General features: G+C 36.1%; 1 protein-coding gene across 1 annotated transcript in view; it reads left to right on the forward strand.

Moving 5' to 3' along the window:
- The window catches only part of MOB1B (MOB kinase activator 1B), a 58,044-nt gene that overhangs the window by 33,177 nt on the left and 6,943 nt on the right, over positions 1-17,924 (forward strand). Inside the window, exons 2-5 of the mRNA XM_027544696.1 lie at positions 2,933-3,099; positions 8,991-9,084; positions 13,283-13,416; positions 15,869-16,032. Coding sequence (XP_027400497.1) covers positions 2,933-3,099; positions 8,991-9,084; positions 13,283-13,416; positions 15,869-16,032 — 559 coding nt within the window. The remainder of the gene's footprint in view (positions 1-2,932; positions 3,100-8,990; positions 9,085-13,282; positions 13,417-15,868; positions 16,033-17,924) is intronic.

Consider the following 17,924-nt stretch of genomic DNA (forward strand, 5'->3'; position numbering starts at 1 on the left):
TGCCTTTTAGCAGGGCAATTTTACTTTTTTTTTTTTTAAATTCTAAGAATTTATCTTTTATAATATGAGGAGACTTACTGCAGCATTGTTTAAAGTGATAAATGACTAGACACAACCTCAATGTTTATCAGTAGGTGACTGGTTGAAAATATCTGTCTATATAAGGAAATATTATTCAGTCTTTAAAAAGAATAAAGTAGATCTACTTCTATTTTAAAGTACAACAATCTTCTGGACATATTAAAGTGGAAAACATTGTTTAGAATACTGTAGTACGCAGCAGGTGTATAAAACAAGCACAAGCATTTTTTGCTTGTATAGACAGACTCTGAAAAGGGTGGGGTGGGGGGCTACATACTTTCTGTTATTGAAAATGTTTTTTAATATTTTCATCAAATATCTTAAAATGCCATGTGAGATACTGGGTTAGCTGAAAAGTTCGTTTGGGTTTTTTCATAGACCTTATATATTTATCCCCATTAGTGTAAGAGCTTGCACTGATTAGTGTAAGAGCTTGCACTCACTGATGAGGAATTTTGTGTACATTTTGGTATTTGTGCTTTTGAACTTAAGTGCTCTTCAGTTGGTCTTCTTTTGACATGGGAATAAGGAGCAGTACTGATCACCCCTTCCAGAGTAGGGTGCATCCTGGTTGAAGTTTCAGGTAGCAGTCAAAAAAGTTGAATATAATTTTTAAAAAGAACATTTAAAAAATCAGAATACTGAGATGATTAATTATTTTGCCTGAATAAAGCAGAAGGGTCAGAAAGAAGGGGGATTCAGTGGAGGACTTCAAAGCATTTTGGAAGTATGACTGTGCATGGATATGAGGAACTGAGAAGGGAGAGAACTCAGGGAACTGAAAGCATTTTATAAACATCATCCCATCTCTAAATTATACCCTCTGTAAAAAGTTATTTTCCAGACTTTCAAAAAAGCAAAATAAAGAGATCGAAGCCCAGACGATAATTTGTAGTTTCCTAAGTAACATAAAAAGAAAACAGCAAAATGAGGACTGGCACCTTGTTTTCTTGATTTCCTGTCTATCCCCACCATTATTCTGAGATCACTTGAACCTGATATAGGAAAAGCACCAAAAAAAACAAACCAAAACAATTTTTTTTTAATTCTATTTGTAACTTAATGTGTAAGAGCATTTGTTTCCAAAGTAAAAATTTCCCCATCCAGTCTTAGGAAATTAGAGTGGGAGTAGGGGTTGAGTCCAGCTTTGGACATTGGAGTATTTCATTTTTTACTGTGAGTCATTCTGGTTCAGGAAGAGGAAGGATACTAACATTTGCACAGCATTTTACAGTTTTAAGAGCTTTTTTTCTCATTTATTATTTTCTCATTTTGCAGCTCTTACATGATACAGGTAATGGTAATGTTTTATTATTGTTAGGCTTTCACTATTAAAGAAAAAATAGGCTCAAGGAAGTTGGGTAATTTGCCTTAAATAACATAGCGGATTAGTGTCAGAACTGACCTTCATAAAACCAAACTCAGATTTTTTTTTTTCTTTTTACCCAAGTGTAAGGTCTTTGAGGAGAATGTGTTTAGTTTTGTGGCAGACCAATTCTGAATGGGTCATCAATCAAGAAAACATTTAGAAGCCTAACATTTGAAGGGACAGTGGTTCAGTAAATAGATATTTGTGGGGACCCTCCTGGGTGCAGGCACAGCTGATGTGCTTGTTGTTCTCATGTTCTCTGCCAGCCGTTTTCAGAGCAGCTTTGTTACATCATCACTTGCGGCACCAGTCTGATCAGTGGGCTAATTTAAAGGGAGAGTGCTTAACACTTGGTCTGAATACATACACCAGACTGGTGTTAGGAGAGCTATTTTTGTACTTAATCATACAAAAATTAGTAAAAATGTCTTTTGTCAAAAAATTTATTGGTCAAGTTTATTTTTCACACTAAATTTTGAAAAGGGAGAAGGAGGAGGAGGAAAATGAAATAAGCCTCAATATCATGCAGAGGCATGATAATCTTTTCTATGTTTTCGTACTTCAGAGATGGTGGGAGAGAATTTGACTTTTAATACATTATCTGATTAAACTGAAGAAGAGTTTCCATACTCTAATGTGGGTCCAGAGCCTTACTATGTTTAATATTTGACTTTGGGGTTTACTTTGAAGTGCACTGGGAAGCCACTGAGTGTGGTTTTAAGCAGAGGAGTAACGTCGCCTGATTGGTGTTTGTAAAGAGATTCTTGGCTATTGAGTAGAGACTGAAGTGATTTAGCACGTGCACATGTGCACACACACACCCACACCTGGCAGGGAGACAGACAGACAGACATACACATACCACACCCCTGGCACGAAGAGGGGTCAGTGTTAAGAGTTGAGCCTGGGCTGGGAAGATACTCTAGAGGCGGGACATGGCAACCCATTCCAGTATTCTTGCCTGGAGAATCCCCATGGACAGAGGAGCCTGGTGGGCTACAGTGCTTCTTGTACAAAGGAAATTATTTATCTTAGAATGAGAGCCTTAGAATAGGGATAAAAAAGAATACAATGACTAAAGATTATCACAGACTCCTTTTTATTTTTATGTATTACAACCTATAATCCTGAATCATTAATTTATTGTTGGATTTGTTAGCTGGGTTATAGCTAAAAATTCTTTTTTCTCCTTCATAGTTCTAGTAGGGCTGATGTCTATGGGGTCACACAGAGTCGGACACGACTGAAGTGACTTAGCAGCAGAGAATATAGAGAAGGTTTGTGGGAGTAGTTACAAACTACTCCTACAAACAGTAGTTACAGCAATGATATTTCCAAGATTTAATGTAGCCAGTACAATTTCAAGCTATATATTGGTGGACTTTTAGGATCACTTCTATGTTACTTTATCCAGTAGTATAGTATGGTAGACTCTGTGGAAGGTCAAGCCTTAAACGCTTTTTTTTTCTTTTCTATTCATAGTGGGAGTCGCTCATCTAAAACGTTTAAACCAAAGAAGAACATTCCAGAGGGTTCTCACCAGTATGAGCTCTTAAAGCATGCAGAGGCCACTCTTGGCAGTGGCAACCTCCGGATGGCTGTCATGCTTCCTGAGGGGGAAGATCTAAATGAGTGGGTTGCAGTGAACAGTAAGTAGCCTTTCTATTTCTCAATGGACTCTCAATTAGGTTAGTAGACTCATTATAGGTGAGTGTTGGGTACTGTGTTTTCTAGCATTTAGTTAGCAACCTAATACCACAATATAATGGTACCTCAGTCCACTTTAACCTTTATGATACTTTATTTCTGAATATGGAATTAGATGAAATTATCTCCTGTTATCATATAATACAAAGCATAGATTTACCATCTTCTTGAAAAAAATAATAATACAGCAATTGATGTCTATAGCACATTCTGTGTCTGGCACTCTGCTATTCTTTCTACATGAATTATTTTTAATTTATTAAGTTTAATTGATTTATAATATATTGTTTTCACATGTATAATATAGTGATTCAGTATTTTTATAGATTATACTGCATCTAAAGTTATTGCAGTATAATGGCTTTATTTCCCTGCGCTGTACAATATACCCTTGTAGCTTACTAATTTGATACTTGCTGGTTTGTACCTCTTAATCCCCTGTCTCTATCTGGCTCTGCTTCCTTTTTCTCTCCCTACTGATAACCAATAGTTTGTTCTCTATATCTGTGAGTCTGTTTCTGTTTTGTTATATTCATTCATTTTATTTTTTAGATCCTACATTTAAGTGATATCATATAGAATTTGTTTTTCTGTGTTTGACTTAACTCCACTAAGCAAAATACCTTCCAGGTCCATCCATGTTGTTGTAAATGATAAATTTCATTCTTTTTTATGCTCAGTAATGTACCATTGTATGTGTGTATGTATGAAAGGGAGATATATATATATGTATATATATAAATACACACACACACCGTTATCCATTTATCAGTTGATGGATGTGTTAGGTTGCTTCTGTATCTTGGCTATTAACTTCCATATGCTGCTTTGACATTGGTGTGCATGTATCTTTTCAAATTATTGTTTTTATTTTCTTCTACATGTATTACTTTATCTTTACAACCTCATGATGTAGGTATTATTATTATCTGAGTATATTATAAGAAATCTGAGACAAAATTGTCGTAATTAGGCTAGGTTATATAGCTAGTAGTGGTAGAGGCTGGGCTCAAATATAGTTATAAAATTTCAGAGACTGCTTTGACCACTATGCCAAATTACCTCTTTCAGTAGCATACTCAGTTATTTGCCTTAATTATGTTTTTTTTTTAATTCAGTAGTGATCTTATGAAATTAGTGAAATATATTTATGATATATTCTTAACCTCTAGGAAGAAAAAAATATAAGTAAAAAGTAAATATATTCCTGGGATTTAAGCAGAGAAAGTGGGGAAATAAAAGTGGTACTTTTAGTATTCAAGGTTCATCAGCCTCGGTGAGGAAATTAATAAAGTTTTATAATTGGAGGAAATTTATATGACTCTAGTAAAAATTAAATTAAATTTAATTGAAATATATACTAAATGTCTAGGCTTTGATTAAGGAAAAGCAGAACCATATTTTTATTATAATATTTGATGGTATTTTATTGTGGTTTGAAACATATCATGGGATTTATAAATTGAGCTGCCACCCACTGATAACTTTTAGGAACCTAAAGGATTTTACTGAGATGTCTTAAAACCTCACTGTGACAGCAGTTCCTTAACAGCAGTATTTATTATACTACAGTTATCCTCCTGACCCCAGAGAGTTTATTTACTGAAGAGATAAAAGTAATTTGTTTGCTTTATTGTTGAGATTCATCTAACTTATTAGATAGTTCTGTGATACTTTAAGGACAATATTCAGAATAAATTTCCAACGTATGTGCATATTCTTTTTTTTTGATACTTTTTTGTGCCTTTTCTTGTACCATTTATTTGAGAGCTCATTTTCTAATTTGAAAAACTGAGGAAGTGGGTTGCTAATGGGAACTTGTGGTATAGCACAGGGAGCTCAGCTTGATGATCTGTGATTGACCCTAGATGTTGGGATGGGGGAGTGGGATGGATGTCCAAGAGGGAGGGGATATTTGTATACATATAGCTGGAATCACTTCATTTTTAGAGCAGAGACTAACACAGCAGTGTAACATAGAGTTTCTGTCCTACATGAGTTTCTTTTAAGTATAAAAGCAGATCATTGTTATCTGTCTGTATTCTGCCTCCATAACCAGAACTGTCTGTACTATTGAAATGTCTAGAACTTCAGGAACTTCTAAAATTTCACAGACATTTTGCAGTTATAGCTGGAAGAAAATTACTTTGAACTGACGTGTTAGAACATCCCCATAGAACATGGAATTCTGCTTTTAAAATATAGCAATTGACTGAAATAGTGGATTACAGTTTTTTCTTATATGTGTATATAGTAATGTTTCCAAATGACACTTGATAAAGTGAAGAGGATTTGAGACTAAACAGATAATTCCCATTCACTGACAGTGATTAAGTAATCATATTGGGTACATAAAAGGCTGAAGGGAATTTGTTGATAAGATTGATATCTTAATGGCCTTTTGGCTTCAATTTTACTTGCCAGATGAAGATAAATGGTAGAAGATGGGACATTTTACAAATTCAATAACTAATCTCATAGCCAGAAACCAGAGGCTGTTTTTGAACATTCTACTGCTATAAAGAGTGATAGCTTAAAGAAGATAGAAAATTCAGAGTTTTGGAAAAAGCAGATGGATAGCTTATAATTAATTTTTGTTACATAGAATATTGAGGCTATGTCTTTGTGGAAGAAAACTAACAATGACTTAAATGTCTCCTTTATGATAGACAAGTATTTTTTTTTTTTTAGCACTCTGCAGTAAACCAAATTTTAGAGGTAGGAAACTGAGATCCAGGGAGGTTAAGTAACAACTGGTAAGTATAGAGTTGGGATTCAAAGCCACAGGTTACCCTTTGTTCACATGGAGGACAACTCAATTAAAAATGGGCCAAAGAACTAAATAGACATTTTCCCAAAGAAAACATACAGATGGCTAATAAGCACATGAAAAGATGCTCAGCGTTACTAATTATCCGAGAAATACAAATAAAAACCACAATAAGTACTTGGGTGCAATCTCATAAACGACAGAATGATCTCTGTTCGTTTCCAAGGCAAACCATTCAATATCACAGTAATCCAAGTCTATGCCCCAACCAATAATGCTGAGGAAGCTGAAGTTGAACAGTTCTATGAAGACCTACATGACCTTCTAGAACTAACACCCAAAAAAGATATCCTTTTCATTATAGGGGATTGGAATGCAAAAGTAGGAAGTCAGGACATATATGGAGTAACAGGAAAGTTTGGCCTTGGAATACAAAACAAAGCAGGGCAAAGGCTAACAGAGAGTTTTGCCAAGAAAACACACTGGTCATAACAAACACCCTCTTCCAACAACACAAGAGACTACTCTACACATGGACATCACCAGATGGCCAATACTGAAATCAGATTCATTATATTCTTTGTAGCCAAAGATGGAGAAGCTCTATACAATCAGCAAAAACAAGACCAGGAGCTGACTGTGTGGCTCAGATCATGAACTCCTTATTGCCAAATTCAGACTTAAATTGAAGAAAGTAGGGAAAACCACTAGACCATTCAGGTATGACCTAAATCAGATTCCTTACAAATATACAGTGGAAGTGACAAATAGATTCAAGGGCGTAGATCTGATAGAGTGCCTGAAGAACTATGGATGGAGATTCCTGATATTGTACAGGAGGTGGTAATCAAAACCATCCCCAAGAAAAAGAAATGCAAAAAGGCAAAATGGTTGTCTGAGGAGCCTTACAAATAATTGAGAAAAGAAGAGGAGCGAAAGGCAAAGGAGAAAAAGAAAGATATATCCATCCTAATGCAGAGTTCCAAAGACTCCTAAGAGAGATAAGAAAGCCTTCCTAAGTGATCAATGCAAATAAATAGAGGAAAACAATAGAATGGGAAAGACTAGAGATCTCTTCAAAAAATTAGAGATACCAAGGGAACATTTCATGCGAAGATGGGCACAATAAAGGACAGAATCGGTCTGGACCTAACAGAAGCATATTAAGAAGAGGTGGCAAGAATACACAGAAGAACTATGCAAAAAAGATCTTGATGACCCAGATAACCATGATGGTGTGATCACTCACCTAGAGCCAGACATCCTGGAGTGTGAAGTCAAATGGGCCTTAGATAGCATCACAATGAACAAAGCTAGTGGAAGTGATGGAATTCCAGCTGAACGATTTCAAATCCTAAGAGATAATGCTGTTAAGGTGCTACACTCAATATGACAGCAAATTTGCAAAACTCAGCAATGGCCACAGGACTGGAAAAGGTCAGTTTTCAATCCAATCTCAGTCTCTTGGATCATAGAAGAAGCAAGAGAATTCCAGAAAAACATCTGCTTCACTGACTGCACTAAAACCTTTGACTATGTGGATCACAGCAAACTGTGGAAAATTCTCTCTCTCTCTCTTTTTTTTTTTAATATTCTTAAAGAGATGGAAATACTGGACCACCTTACCTGCCTTCTGAGAAATCTGTATGTAGGTCAAGAAGCAATGGTTTGAACTGGACATGGAACAATGGACTGGTTCCAAATTGGGAAAGGAGTACATCAAGGCTGTGAATTGTCACCCTGCTTATTTAACTTATATGCAGAGTACATCATTTGAAATGCCAGACTGGATGAAGCACAAGCTAGAATCAAGATTGCCAGGAGAAATATCAATAACCTCAGATACGCAGATGATACCACCCTTATGGCAGAAAGCAAAGAGGTTCGAACTAAAGACCCTCTTGATGAAAGTGAAAGAGGAGAATGGACAAGCTGGCTTAAAACTCAACATTCAGAAAACTAGGGTCATGGCATGTGGTCCCATCACTTCATGGAAAATAGATGGGGAAACAATGGAAACAGTGAGAGATTTTATTTTCTGGGCTCCAGAATCACTGCAGATGGTGACTGCAGCTATGAAATTAAAAGACATTTGCTCCTTGGAAGAAAAGTTATGACCAAGCTAGACAGTATATTAAAAAGCAGAGACATTACTTTGTGACAGAGGTCCGTCTAGTCAAAGCTATGGTTTTTCCAGTAGTCGTGCATGTGAGAGTTGGACCATCAAGAAAGCTGAGCACTGAAGAACTGATGCTTTTGAACTGTGGTGTTGGAGAAGACTCTTGAGAGTCCCTTGGACTGCAAGGAGATCAAACTAGTCTATCCTAAAGGAAATCAGTCCTGAATATTCATTAGAAGGACTGATGCTGAAGCTAAAGCACCAATACTTTGGCCACCTGATGGGAAGAACTGACTCATTAGAAAAGACCCTGATGCTGGAAAAGATTGAAGGCAGGAGGAGATGGGGGCGACAGAGGGTGAGATGGTTGGATGGCATCACTGACTCAATGGGCATGAGTTTGAGCAAGCTCCAGGAGTTGGTGATGGACAGGAAAGCCTGGCATGCTGCAGTCCACGGGGTCACAAAAAGAGTCAGACACAACTGAGTGACTGAATGTACTGAACTAAGTGAAAAGTCGAGTTTTATTCTTTTCTGTAGAGATAGCCAAAAGACTCAGAAACTCTCACTCTTAGTGATCTATGGAAGTTCTTTATATATTCTGAATACAGGATTTTTATTGATTATATGTTGCAAATAATTTTTCCCACTCTGTGCTTGCCTTGTTTAAAATTTATTTATTTTTTATTGAAGGGTAATTATAATATTGTGTTGGTTTCTGCCATATATCAACATGGTGTGCTTGCTTTTTTATTCCCTTAAGGGAGTCACCTAACCAGAAGCTCCTAAACTCAGTGAGTTAAGTATTGTTTCTTGTATACTTATTATCTGTTCTTTGTTGAGGAAAGAATGTGGATAGAGCTCATATTTTGCTGAAATAAAAGGTTCTCTTTGAGTAAAATTAAAATTTAACATTTTACCTATAAATGATATTTGCTTTGCAGCTGTAGATTTCTTCAATCAGATCAACATGCTTTATGGAACAATCACAGATTTTTGTACAGAAGAAAGTTGTCCGGTGATGTCAGCTGGCCCAAAGTAAGATATGATTTATGATCAGCTCTCAATTTTACTATATCATACAGTTCTTAGATAAGAAGGAAATTTCTGACCTTACAATTTCTATATTTACCATCTCCTTCAGTGATTCACCAATGACTAGTATCTTGAGTCGAGAGTTCCTTAACCTAAGCTTTATGGTCCTCCCTATTGTATTGTCCTCCATCCTGCCTTTTTTCTGTTTGCTTCTGCTTCTCTATCCAAACTAGATTATTAAAAATGCTTCCATTACATTTTAAAAAATAAAAATAATTGTTGATATACAGTGTTATGTTTCAGATGTAATGCATAATGATTTGACATTTACATACACTATGAAATGATCGTCATGTTAAGTCTAGTAGTCTTCTGTTCCCATACAAAGTTATTAGTGTCATTGACCATACTCCTTATGAACTGACTTATAACTGGAGGTTTGTATCTTTAAATAAATATACATATATACACATACTGCATATTCTTTATTTATTCATCTGTTGATAGACACTTAAGTTACTTTCATATTTTAGGTATTGAAAATAATGTTGCAATGAAAAATAGTTTGCATATATCTTTTCAAATTAGTGTTTGTGTTTTCTTTGCATAAATACCCAGAAATGAAACTGCCGGCTCTTATGGCAGTTCTATTTTTAATATTCTGAAGATATTCTGAAGCACCTCTATACATTTTTCCATAGTGGCTGCACCAATTCACAGTTCCATCAACAGTGCATAAAAATTTCCTTTTTGTTACATGCTTGCCAATACTTATTATTTGTTGTCTTTTTGATAATAGCCATTTTAACAAATGTGAAACAGTATCTCATTATGGTTTTAGGTTGCATTTCCCTCATGACTGATGAAATTGAGCATCTTTTAATTTGTTTGTTGGCCATCTGTATGTCTTTGTAAAAATGTCTGTTCAGGTCTTCTGTCCATCTTTTAATTGGGTTGTTTACTTTTTTTTGATTTTGAGTTATGTGAGTTCTTTGGTAGAATTCACCTATGAAGCTATTTGGTCTTTCACTTTTGTTTGTTGGGAGTTTTTTTTTGTTTGTTTGTGTTTTAAAATTACTGATTCAGTTTCACTACTGGTAATCCATCTGTTCATAGTTCCTATTTTTTCCAGATTCAGTTTTGGGAGATTGTATGTTTCTAGGAGTTTATCACTTTCCTCTAAGTTATCCATTTGGCTGTAATTTTTTGTAGTAATCTCTTAATGTCATTTGTACTTCTGTGCTATTGTTTTTAACTTCTTTCGTTTCTGATTTTATTTCTTTGGGTTTATCAATTTTGTTTATTTTTTCAGAGAGCCAGCTCTCAGTTTCATTGATCTTTTCTATTTTTTTTTCTTAGTTTCTATCTCATTTAATTATGCTCTGTTTCTCATGATTTCTTTCTTTCCACTAACTTTGGGTTTTATTTGTTCCATTTTCCCAGGTAATTAAAGCTTAGATTGTTTATTTGAGATTTTTCTTATTTCCTGAGGTAGGCTTGTATTACTATAAAATTCCCTCTTAGAACTGCTTTTGCTGCAGCCCATATATTTTGGATCACTGTGTTTTTGTTTTCATTTGTCTCTAGGTATTTTTTTATTTCTTCTTTGATCTCTTCAGTGACCCATTGGTTTTTGGGTACTCTGTTGTTTAGACTCCACCTGTGTTAGTACTTTTTGCAGTTTTTTTCTTGGAAGTGGTTTCTCTGTTATTATTTATTATTGTTGTTAACCAAGAAATGAATATTTGAGAATTTGCAGTTTAAAAGTTCATACCATGATGACAGAAATAAATTTCATACAAGTATCTGTCAAAGGTGAAATAAAAAAATCATTGGGGACAAAATAGAGTCAGAAGATGAAGTCATTTAAGTATAGTGAAAGTGAAAGTTGCTCAGTTGTGTCCGACTCTTTGTGACCCCATGGACTATACAGTCCGTGGAATTCTCCAGGCCAGAATACTGGAGCGGGTAGCCTTTTCCTTCTCCAGAGGATCTTCCCAACCCAGGGATCAAACCCAGGTCTCCCACATTGCAGGCAGATTCTTTACCAACTGAGCCACAAGGGAAGCCCAAGAATACTGGAGTGTATAGCCTATCCTTTCTCCAGCCGATCTTCCCGACCCAGGAATTAAACCGGGGTCTCCTGCATTGCAGGCGGATTCTTACCAACTGAGCTATCAGGGAATCCCCATCTTAAGTATAAACATGACAAAAGAAGAAGATTCAGGGGATCATAGTTATAAACCCTAGAAGTATAAGCAATATACAGTTTTGTTTTTCAGAATGCTTAGGGCATTGAAAATTAGTTTTTTTTTAATAAAGCTTCAGGATGTTGAAAATGATTTTTGGTTTACTGTGTTTACTTTTGACTTTCGCATTTAAAAATGAATATAGGGGACTTCCCTGGTGGTCCAGTGGCTAAGATTCCAAGCTCCCAATGTAGGGGGTGCAGGTTCTATTCCTGGTCAGAGCACTAGATCCCACATGCCACAACTAAATCCTGTATACTGCAACTAAGACTCCGTGCAGCCAAATAAATAAATAAAATACAGATTTAAAAAAATGATTATGGAACACCTGGAAATCATTAACAGAATGAAAAACATGATTATAAGAGAAATGCAAAAAACATAAAGGGTTCATAACATAAGGGAGAAAACGTGGGTAAATTCCTGTGTTTTTAAGCAAAGACTAAGCTGTTGCTGTTGTTTAGTCACTCAGTCTTGTCTGACTCTTTTTGTCCCCATGGACTGTAACTCACCAGGCTTCTCTGTTCGTGGACTTTCCCAGGCAAGAATACTGGAGTGGGTTGCCATTTCCTTCTCCAGGAAGACTAAATAATGATGGTTTAAAGTCCTACCATTCATATTCTCTATCTCCAGAGAGAATCAAACAAGCTTAAGTCACACTTGAGACTTTGTTTTATATTAGGAAGAATCTCTTGACTTTGACAGTGATTAAATAGTGAAACAGGATGCCAGGAAGTGTTGGGAAATTGCCTATTGGAGACCTTCAAAGTTAACTTGACATTTCATCCCTGTTTCTCAGGGTTGGCAATAAGACATGGTGTCACAGTATTTATTTGAGTGTATCCTATTTAACATTTACTGTTCAAGTGTGAGTAGCTATGACTAAACAGAAAGCATCCTTATTTATCCTGTCTCAAGATGGTTTTCATTGTTTGAAATACCCTGCAGTATTTTTCCATTATATTTTCTTTCAGCTCCTTTTCTAGCCTTACTCATCTGTTGTTCTGTCAGTCCAAACTCTGGGGCAAGGTTAGAAAAACACAGCTGGTTCAAAGGGAGAGGCAGAGGTAACCTTTCAGAAACTACACTAAATGCTAGTTCAGTTTAGACATTTTTGTTCTTTAGAGTTTCAACTGCATGCTTATTGTCTTAAAAATCAGGTTGTGGTTGTGAGTGTGTGTTTGTGTAGTTAGCTCCATGAGCATTCTGTCGCACTGTTTTTACATACTCATTTACAGGTTTGTCTTCTCTACCAGTCTTTTCTCTGTGAGAATAGAGAAAACATCTTTCATTTCAGTGTCCCTTGTTCAAGAGGCATTCCTTGACTCATCATTTCTCATATTGTAGGTGCACATTAAAAGTTTATTGTACCAAAGGATAGTGTCTGGTTAATACACAAATACTATAGGCATCTTTATTGGGAGTCCCAGCCTTCCTCAAAGGCTTGTGTAGCTCCTCAACCAAGTATACTCAAATATTGAATCATTCTCTTTTTCATTCATTTTACTTTGGCACTTCTGTTTCATTCTCTATCCTTAACCCAAATTTTAACGCCCCAAATTAAAGAGAATCGTACTGTGTAAGGAGAAATGTTTTTTGAGGAAAAAGACAACAATTATAAAGATTAAAGATGATCATCATAGAAGTAAGAAATAAACTTCGGGTTTCTACTATGGCAATTTATACTGTATGTGATTCTAAAATATAAAAGTTATATATGAAGGAAGGTTCACAAAAAATGAGTTTGGTGGAATCTTAGTTTGTATCCTGATAAATGCAAAATAGTCTAATAGCAATTTTAAAATGCCAAATACAAAAAAAATTAATTTGGAGGAAGAGATTAAAATATATCCTGAATATATTCAAAATAAACATATGTGTAATACAAAAAATACAGACATTATTTATAGATTATATTGATATTCTGTGTGCTTTTTATCTTTCCAATACAGATATGAATATCATTGGGCAGATGGAACAAACATAAAGAAGCCTATTAAGTGCTCTGCACCAAAGTATATTGATTACCTGATGACTTGGGTTCAGGACCAGTTGGATGATGAGACATTATTTCCATCAAAAATTGGTATAATGGTTTTGGTTAACTGGGATCCCTCATGATTTATCTACCTTTATACTTCTCTAGGACTTACAGTAGAATTGCCTGTGTATTCAAGGAACCATGCTGGATTAATTGCCACTTCAAAATATTTCTAATATTTCTAATCTTATATGCTTGAAAAGTGTCTTTGTTTTTTTTCATACCAAGTTTATCATGCATTAATTAGGTAAACCTCCCTATAATTTTAAATAATAAGAAGATCAGTATATTTTGGATTGTAACAAATCTGGCCTGTTTTAAGGGAAGAAAAGAGACTGGACATTGGGTAGACAGCCAGTTAGACATATGCTATAGTCATATCCATTTCATATTTAGAAAGGGAGTTTGTATGACATAAGGGACTTCCTTCATGGCTCAGCTGATAAAGAATCTGCCTGCAATGCAGGAGACCTGAATTCCTGCATTGGGAGTCCCTGGGTTGGGAAGATCCCCTGGAGAAGGAACCAGCTACGCACTCCAGGATTCTGGCCTGTAGAATTCCATGGACTGTATAGTCCATGGGGTCGCAAAGAGTCGGACATGACAGCCACTTTCACTTTCTTTCACTTTCATATGACGTAAACCCAGTCTTACATTATATTTTTGTCAGAGCATTTGTATTCATGACCCATAGCATGAACCTTGCAGACTGTGAAATCAACTAGGTGAGAAGAAAACAAGAAGATTTGATGAGTTGACCTGTTAGCACCTAAGTGACTTTTACTTTTTTTTATATTCGCTGGCCTTTTAAAGGGCTAAACTTTCAAGCAGAAATTATTTACATTTAGACAGTTCATATGATTTTACTGTGTCAAACTGCTTACAGCTGTGTTTTCTAAAAAAAAATTAGAATTTGCTTTTTCAACGTCTTGACTGTATTTTATGCTTTTTTACTTTTGGGGAGAAGGATGTGGTGGAGGAGACAGCAATGTAAATAGTTGCTGTTATGACACATTCATTGAATGCTTTAACTACTTCAAAGCCTTTGTAATGAAAGGTCTATTTTTCAAAACTGCATTCCTTATATAGATAGTATGGTATGGGATAAGTGCCCTCATCTTTGATCTTCCATATTTTTAAACTTTTTATTTTAACCCAATTTCAGACTTTTGTTAGTAGAAAATTTGTAAGAATCATGCAAAGAACCCTTATATATCCTTCCAGATTCTTTAGTTGCCAGCATTTTAACTTATTTGCCTTCCCTCTCTCTCCCTCCTTCCCTCCCTGCTTTGCTCCTTCCCTACTTTTTCTTCCCTCCTGACCCCACATTCTTTCTTTTTCCTGAAGATTTGAGAGTAAGTTGCATATATGATGACCTTTATCTCCATGTGCTTCAATGTGTATTTTCTTAGACAATCACAAAGTAACTTTCAAAATCAGGAAATTAATACCAGTATAATATTATTGTCTAATTTGCAGATCTTATTCCAATTTTTTAGTCTTTTTTGGTCTTTCATGGCATTGACATTTTTGAAGAGTGTAACATACTATTTAGTATAGTGTCCCTTCATTTGGGAGACACTTATGTCCCCCCAAATGTCTTATGTTGTCTTATGTTTTCTTGTGACCTATAACTTTTTTCTTTTAAACTTTTAATTTTATATTGAAGTATAGCCGTTTAACAATGTTGTGATAGTTTCTGGTAGGCTGCAAAGGGACTCAGCCATACATATACATGTATCCTTTCTCCCCAAAACTCCCCTCCCATCCAGGCTGCCAGATAACATTGAGCAGAGTTCCCTACTGTGCCATACAGTAGGACCTTGTTGTGACTTCTAATATTTTTGAGTGGGCAGTAGGCAATATGATCACATTGAAGCCAGTAGTACCATAAAAGTATTTGGCTTGTGTTTTGCCAGTCTGGATCATTTAGCCAGTTTAACAAGGGATGTGGATTTTTGTATTTTTCTAGTTTTATATTTGTTTAATGCTATAAAAGTGCTCTAATTCAGAAAGCCAGTCTCTCTAATTGAGCAGAGACTACAGCTAATTTCAAGATAAATGTAGTCCTGGTGTAGTAATGCCATAACTTCCGTAGGAAAAAAATATAAAAATGTATTGCCAGCATTTCAGACAAAACTAAATGTGGTAATACATTATTTGTGTTCAGCATAAGAAATCTGAGGGACTAAGTGTGCATTTTAGCACCATTACCATCTCAGACATTTATTTGTGGTATTTTTGGTAAACTGGTGTTATATTACAGGCCTAAGGGGCCATACTGAAGACAGATTCTTATTCCATAGAAGCATTGAAGTTTGTTTTCATTCATGATGTATTGAGAACATTTGACATGTACAATGGGTATATTAAGTGGTAATAAAAATATTTCTTATTTTCAGCCTTGTTTTGGTAATTTATGTTGTCACTTGCTGACAAACTCATACTGCTGTGTTCTCTTCTTGTTAATAGAGGGAGTTGTTTATCTCTTTACTAGGTGTCCCATTTCCGAAGAATTTCATGTCTGTGGCAAAAACTATACTCAAACGCCTCTTTAGGGTTTATGCTCACATTTATCATCAGCATTTCGACCCTGTGATCCAGCTTCAAGAGGAAGCACATCTCAATACATCTTTCAAGCACTTTATTTTTTTTGTCCAGGTAAGTTTGATTAGGGATTTCCCTGATAGCTCAATATTTTGTAGAGAATTTGGTAAATTCTCAAATTCTCAGAATTTGGTAAAGAATCCGCCTGTGATGCGGGAGACCTGGGTTCGACCCATGGGTTGGGAAGATCTCCTGGAGAAGGGAAAGGCTACCCACTCCAGTATTCTGGCATGGAGAAATCCATGAACTGTTTAGTCCATCGGGTCTCAAAGAGTCAGACACTCCTGAGCCACTTTCACTTTCAAGTTGGAGTAAGAGATATTTTTTGCTCAGTAAAAGCAGTTATCTACAGAGTTATGAGGTGAATACTACATCCATACTGTCAGAATAAAATTTGCTCTATTTCTTTAGTCTTTATCCTCTTGAATACTTGCCATGATGATAAAGACTTGCCTTCAGTTTCTGAATTCCATCGCAAGTCTACAGTGAATCTGAGCGATCTTACTTCAGCTGTCTGTCTGTAATGGAGCAGCTGAATAGGGAACTTGGCTGGTGGACATGGAGTTGAACTTGTCTCTGAGCACTCCTGCTACTCCCTTTTCCTGTCTACTCTAGATCTTTTTTTGAAGATCTGGCATGGAAATGAACTTTAAATAGCATATCTTTTCCCTCCTTTTAAAACCATATTCTGAATAAGTTCTGAATTTGATAACTGTCCATTATTCCAAAGTGGGGGAGAAATGTCCCAAAGAGCGTTGATATTCCGGACATCCATTAATCTTTGATCCAACTCCTTAAGTTGACCTCCTCTTCCTTCACTGTTTAGTTCTCAGACATCTGGCTTTAGAGATTTAGACTAAAAGAAATGAGGTTATTCTTGCCCTGCTATAGTAATTAGAGAACCAACAGGTAGGAGTGAAAAAGGGAGAAATGCATAAACTGAGCAGATATTTTTCAGTGGAGGTTGGAGAAGGAAAGTGGTAGGTAGGAGATGTCCATGACTTAGAGCTCTGTTGTTGTTTTTTTAATCTGTTTTTGTATATAAACTTATAAATGCCTTTATCACACTCATCTCCACAAAGAAAAATTTGTTTATTTTCCTTCTATTAACACTCCTCACACTGAGGGCACACATTTTGTATCTTAATTTCACCTATATAAACAAAAGAAATTTAGGAGATAGTAACTTGCCAAAACCATTGCTCTGAGCAATTATTTTACTGTGGTGTCCTATCTATAGATACCAATAGAAACAAAGAAAATGTTATACTAAATGTCTGCCTCTGTGCCTTGGTTTATGCAGAACATGATTACTTGAGGTTTCAGTAGTTTGGGAGAGGATTTCTCTCACCAGAAAGTTTAGTTTTACCTTACTGTATGATGTTAAAGTACCCTGTATCTCCCAACTCCTAGCAAATAGTAAGAAATTGGTATGTGGCATTTACCACATCTGAGCCTCATTACATGTGAGGACACTGTGATGGTTTTAAAGATGGGTCCGTTGGTTATATAGGATCACCTCTTTGAGTGAGAGTGGCCCCTGCCCTGGGCCTCACAGTTTAGAAGTTTGACCCTGGCCCTTCTCCAGCTTACTCCTCCCCACAGAGTGAGAAATCCGCATGGCCAAGAACATACCTGCATAGGTCCCTTCTGGTATATACTTGGGTACATGAGATTCAGAATTCCCTGCCCACGTGGTCCCAAGTGTATTTCCAGGATCTGCATGGATCTTTTCTGTTGGTCCATTGTTTTAAGGGAAGGTCATGTCTCTTATATGTATATCTCTAAACCTAGGGAATACCCATATTGCAGCTGTTCATGAGTGTCTGTGGACATTGCCTTTATAAGCCAGTCAGGGTGTCCACACTCCTGCATGTGAGACCCTTTCAAGTACAGGATAGATCTGGGGTTTGGTAGATCAGGGAGGTTTCCTGAGGGCCAAGGAC

This window comes from Bos indicus x Bos taurus, chromosome 6 (assembly GCF_003369695.1).
Source record: "Bos indicus x Bos taurus breed Angus x Brahman F1 hybrid chromosome 6, Bos_hybrid_MaternalHap_v2.0, whole genome shotgun sequence".
Classification (NCBI taxonomy): Eukaryota; Metazoa; Chordata; class Mammalia; order Artiodactyla; family Bovidae; genus Bos; species Bos indicus x Bos taurus.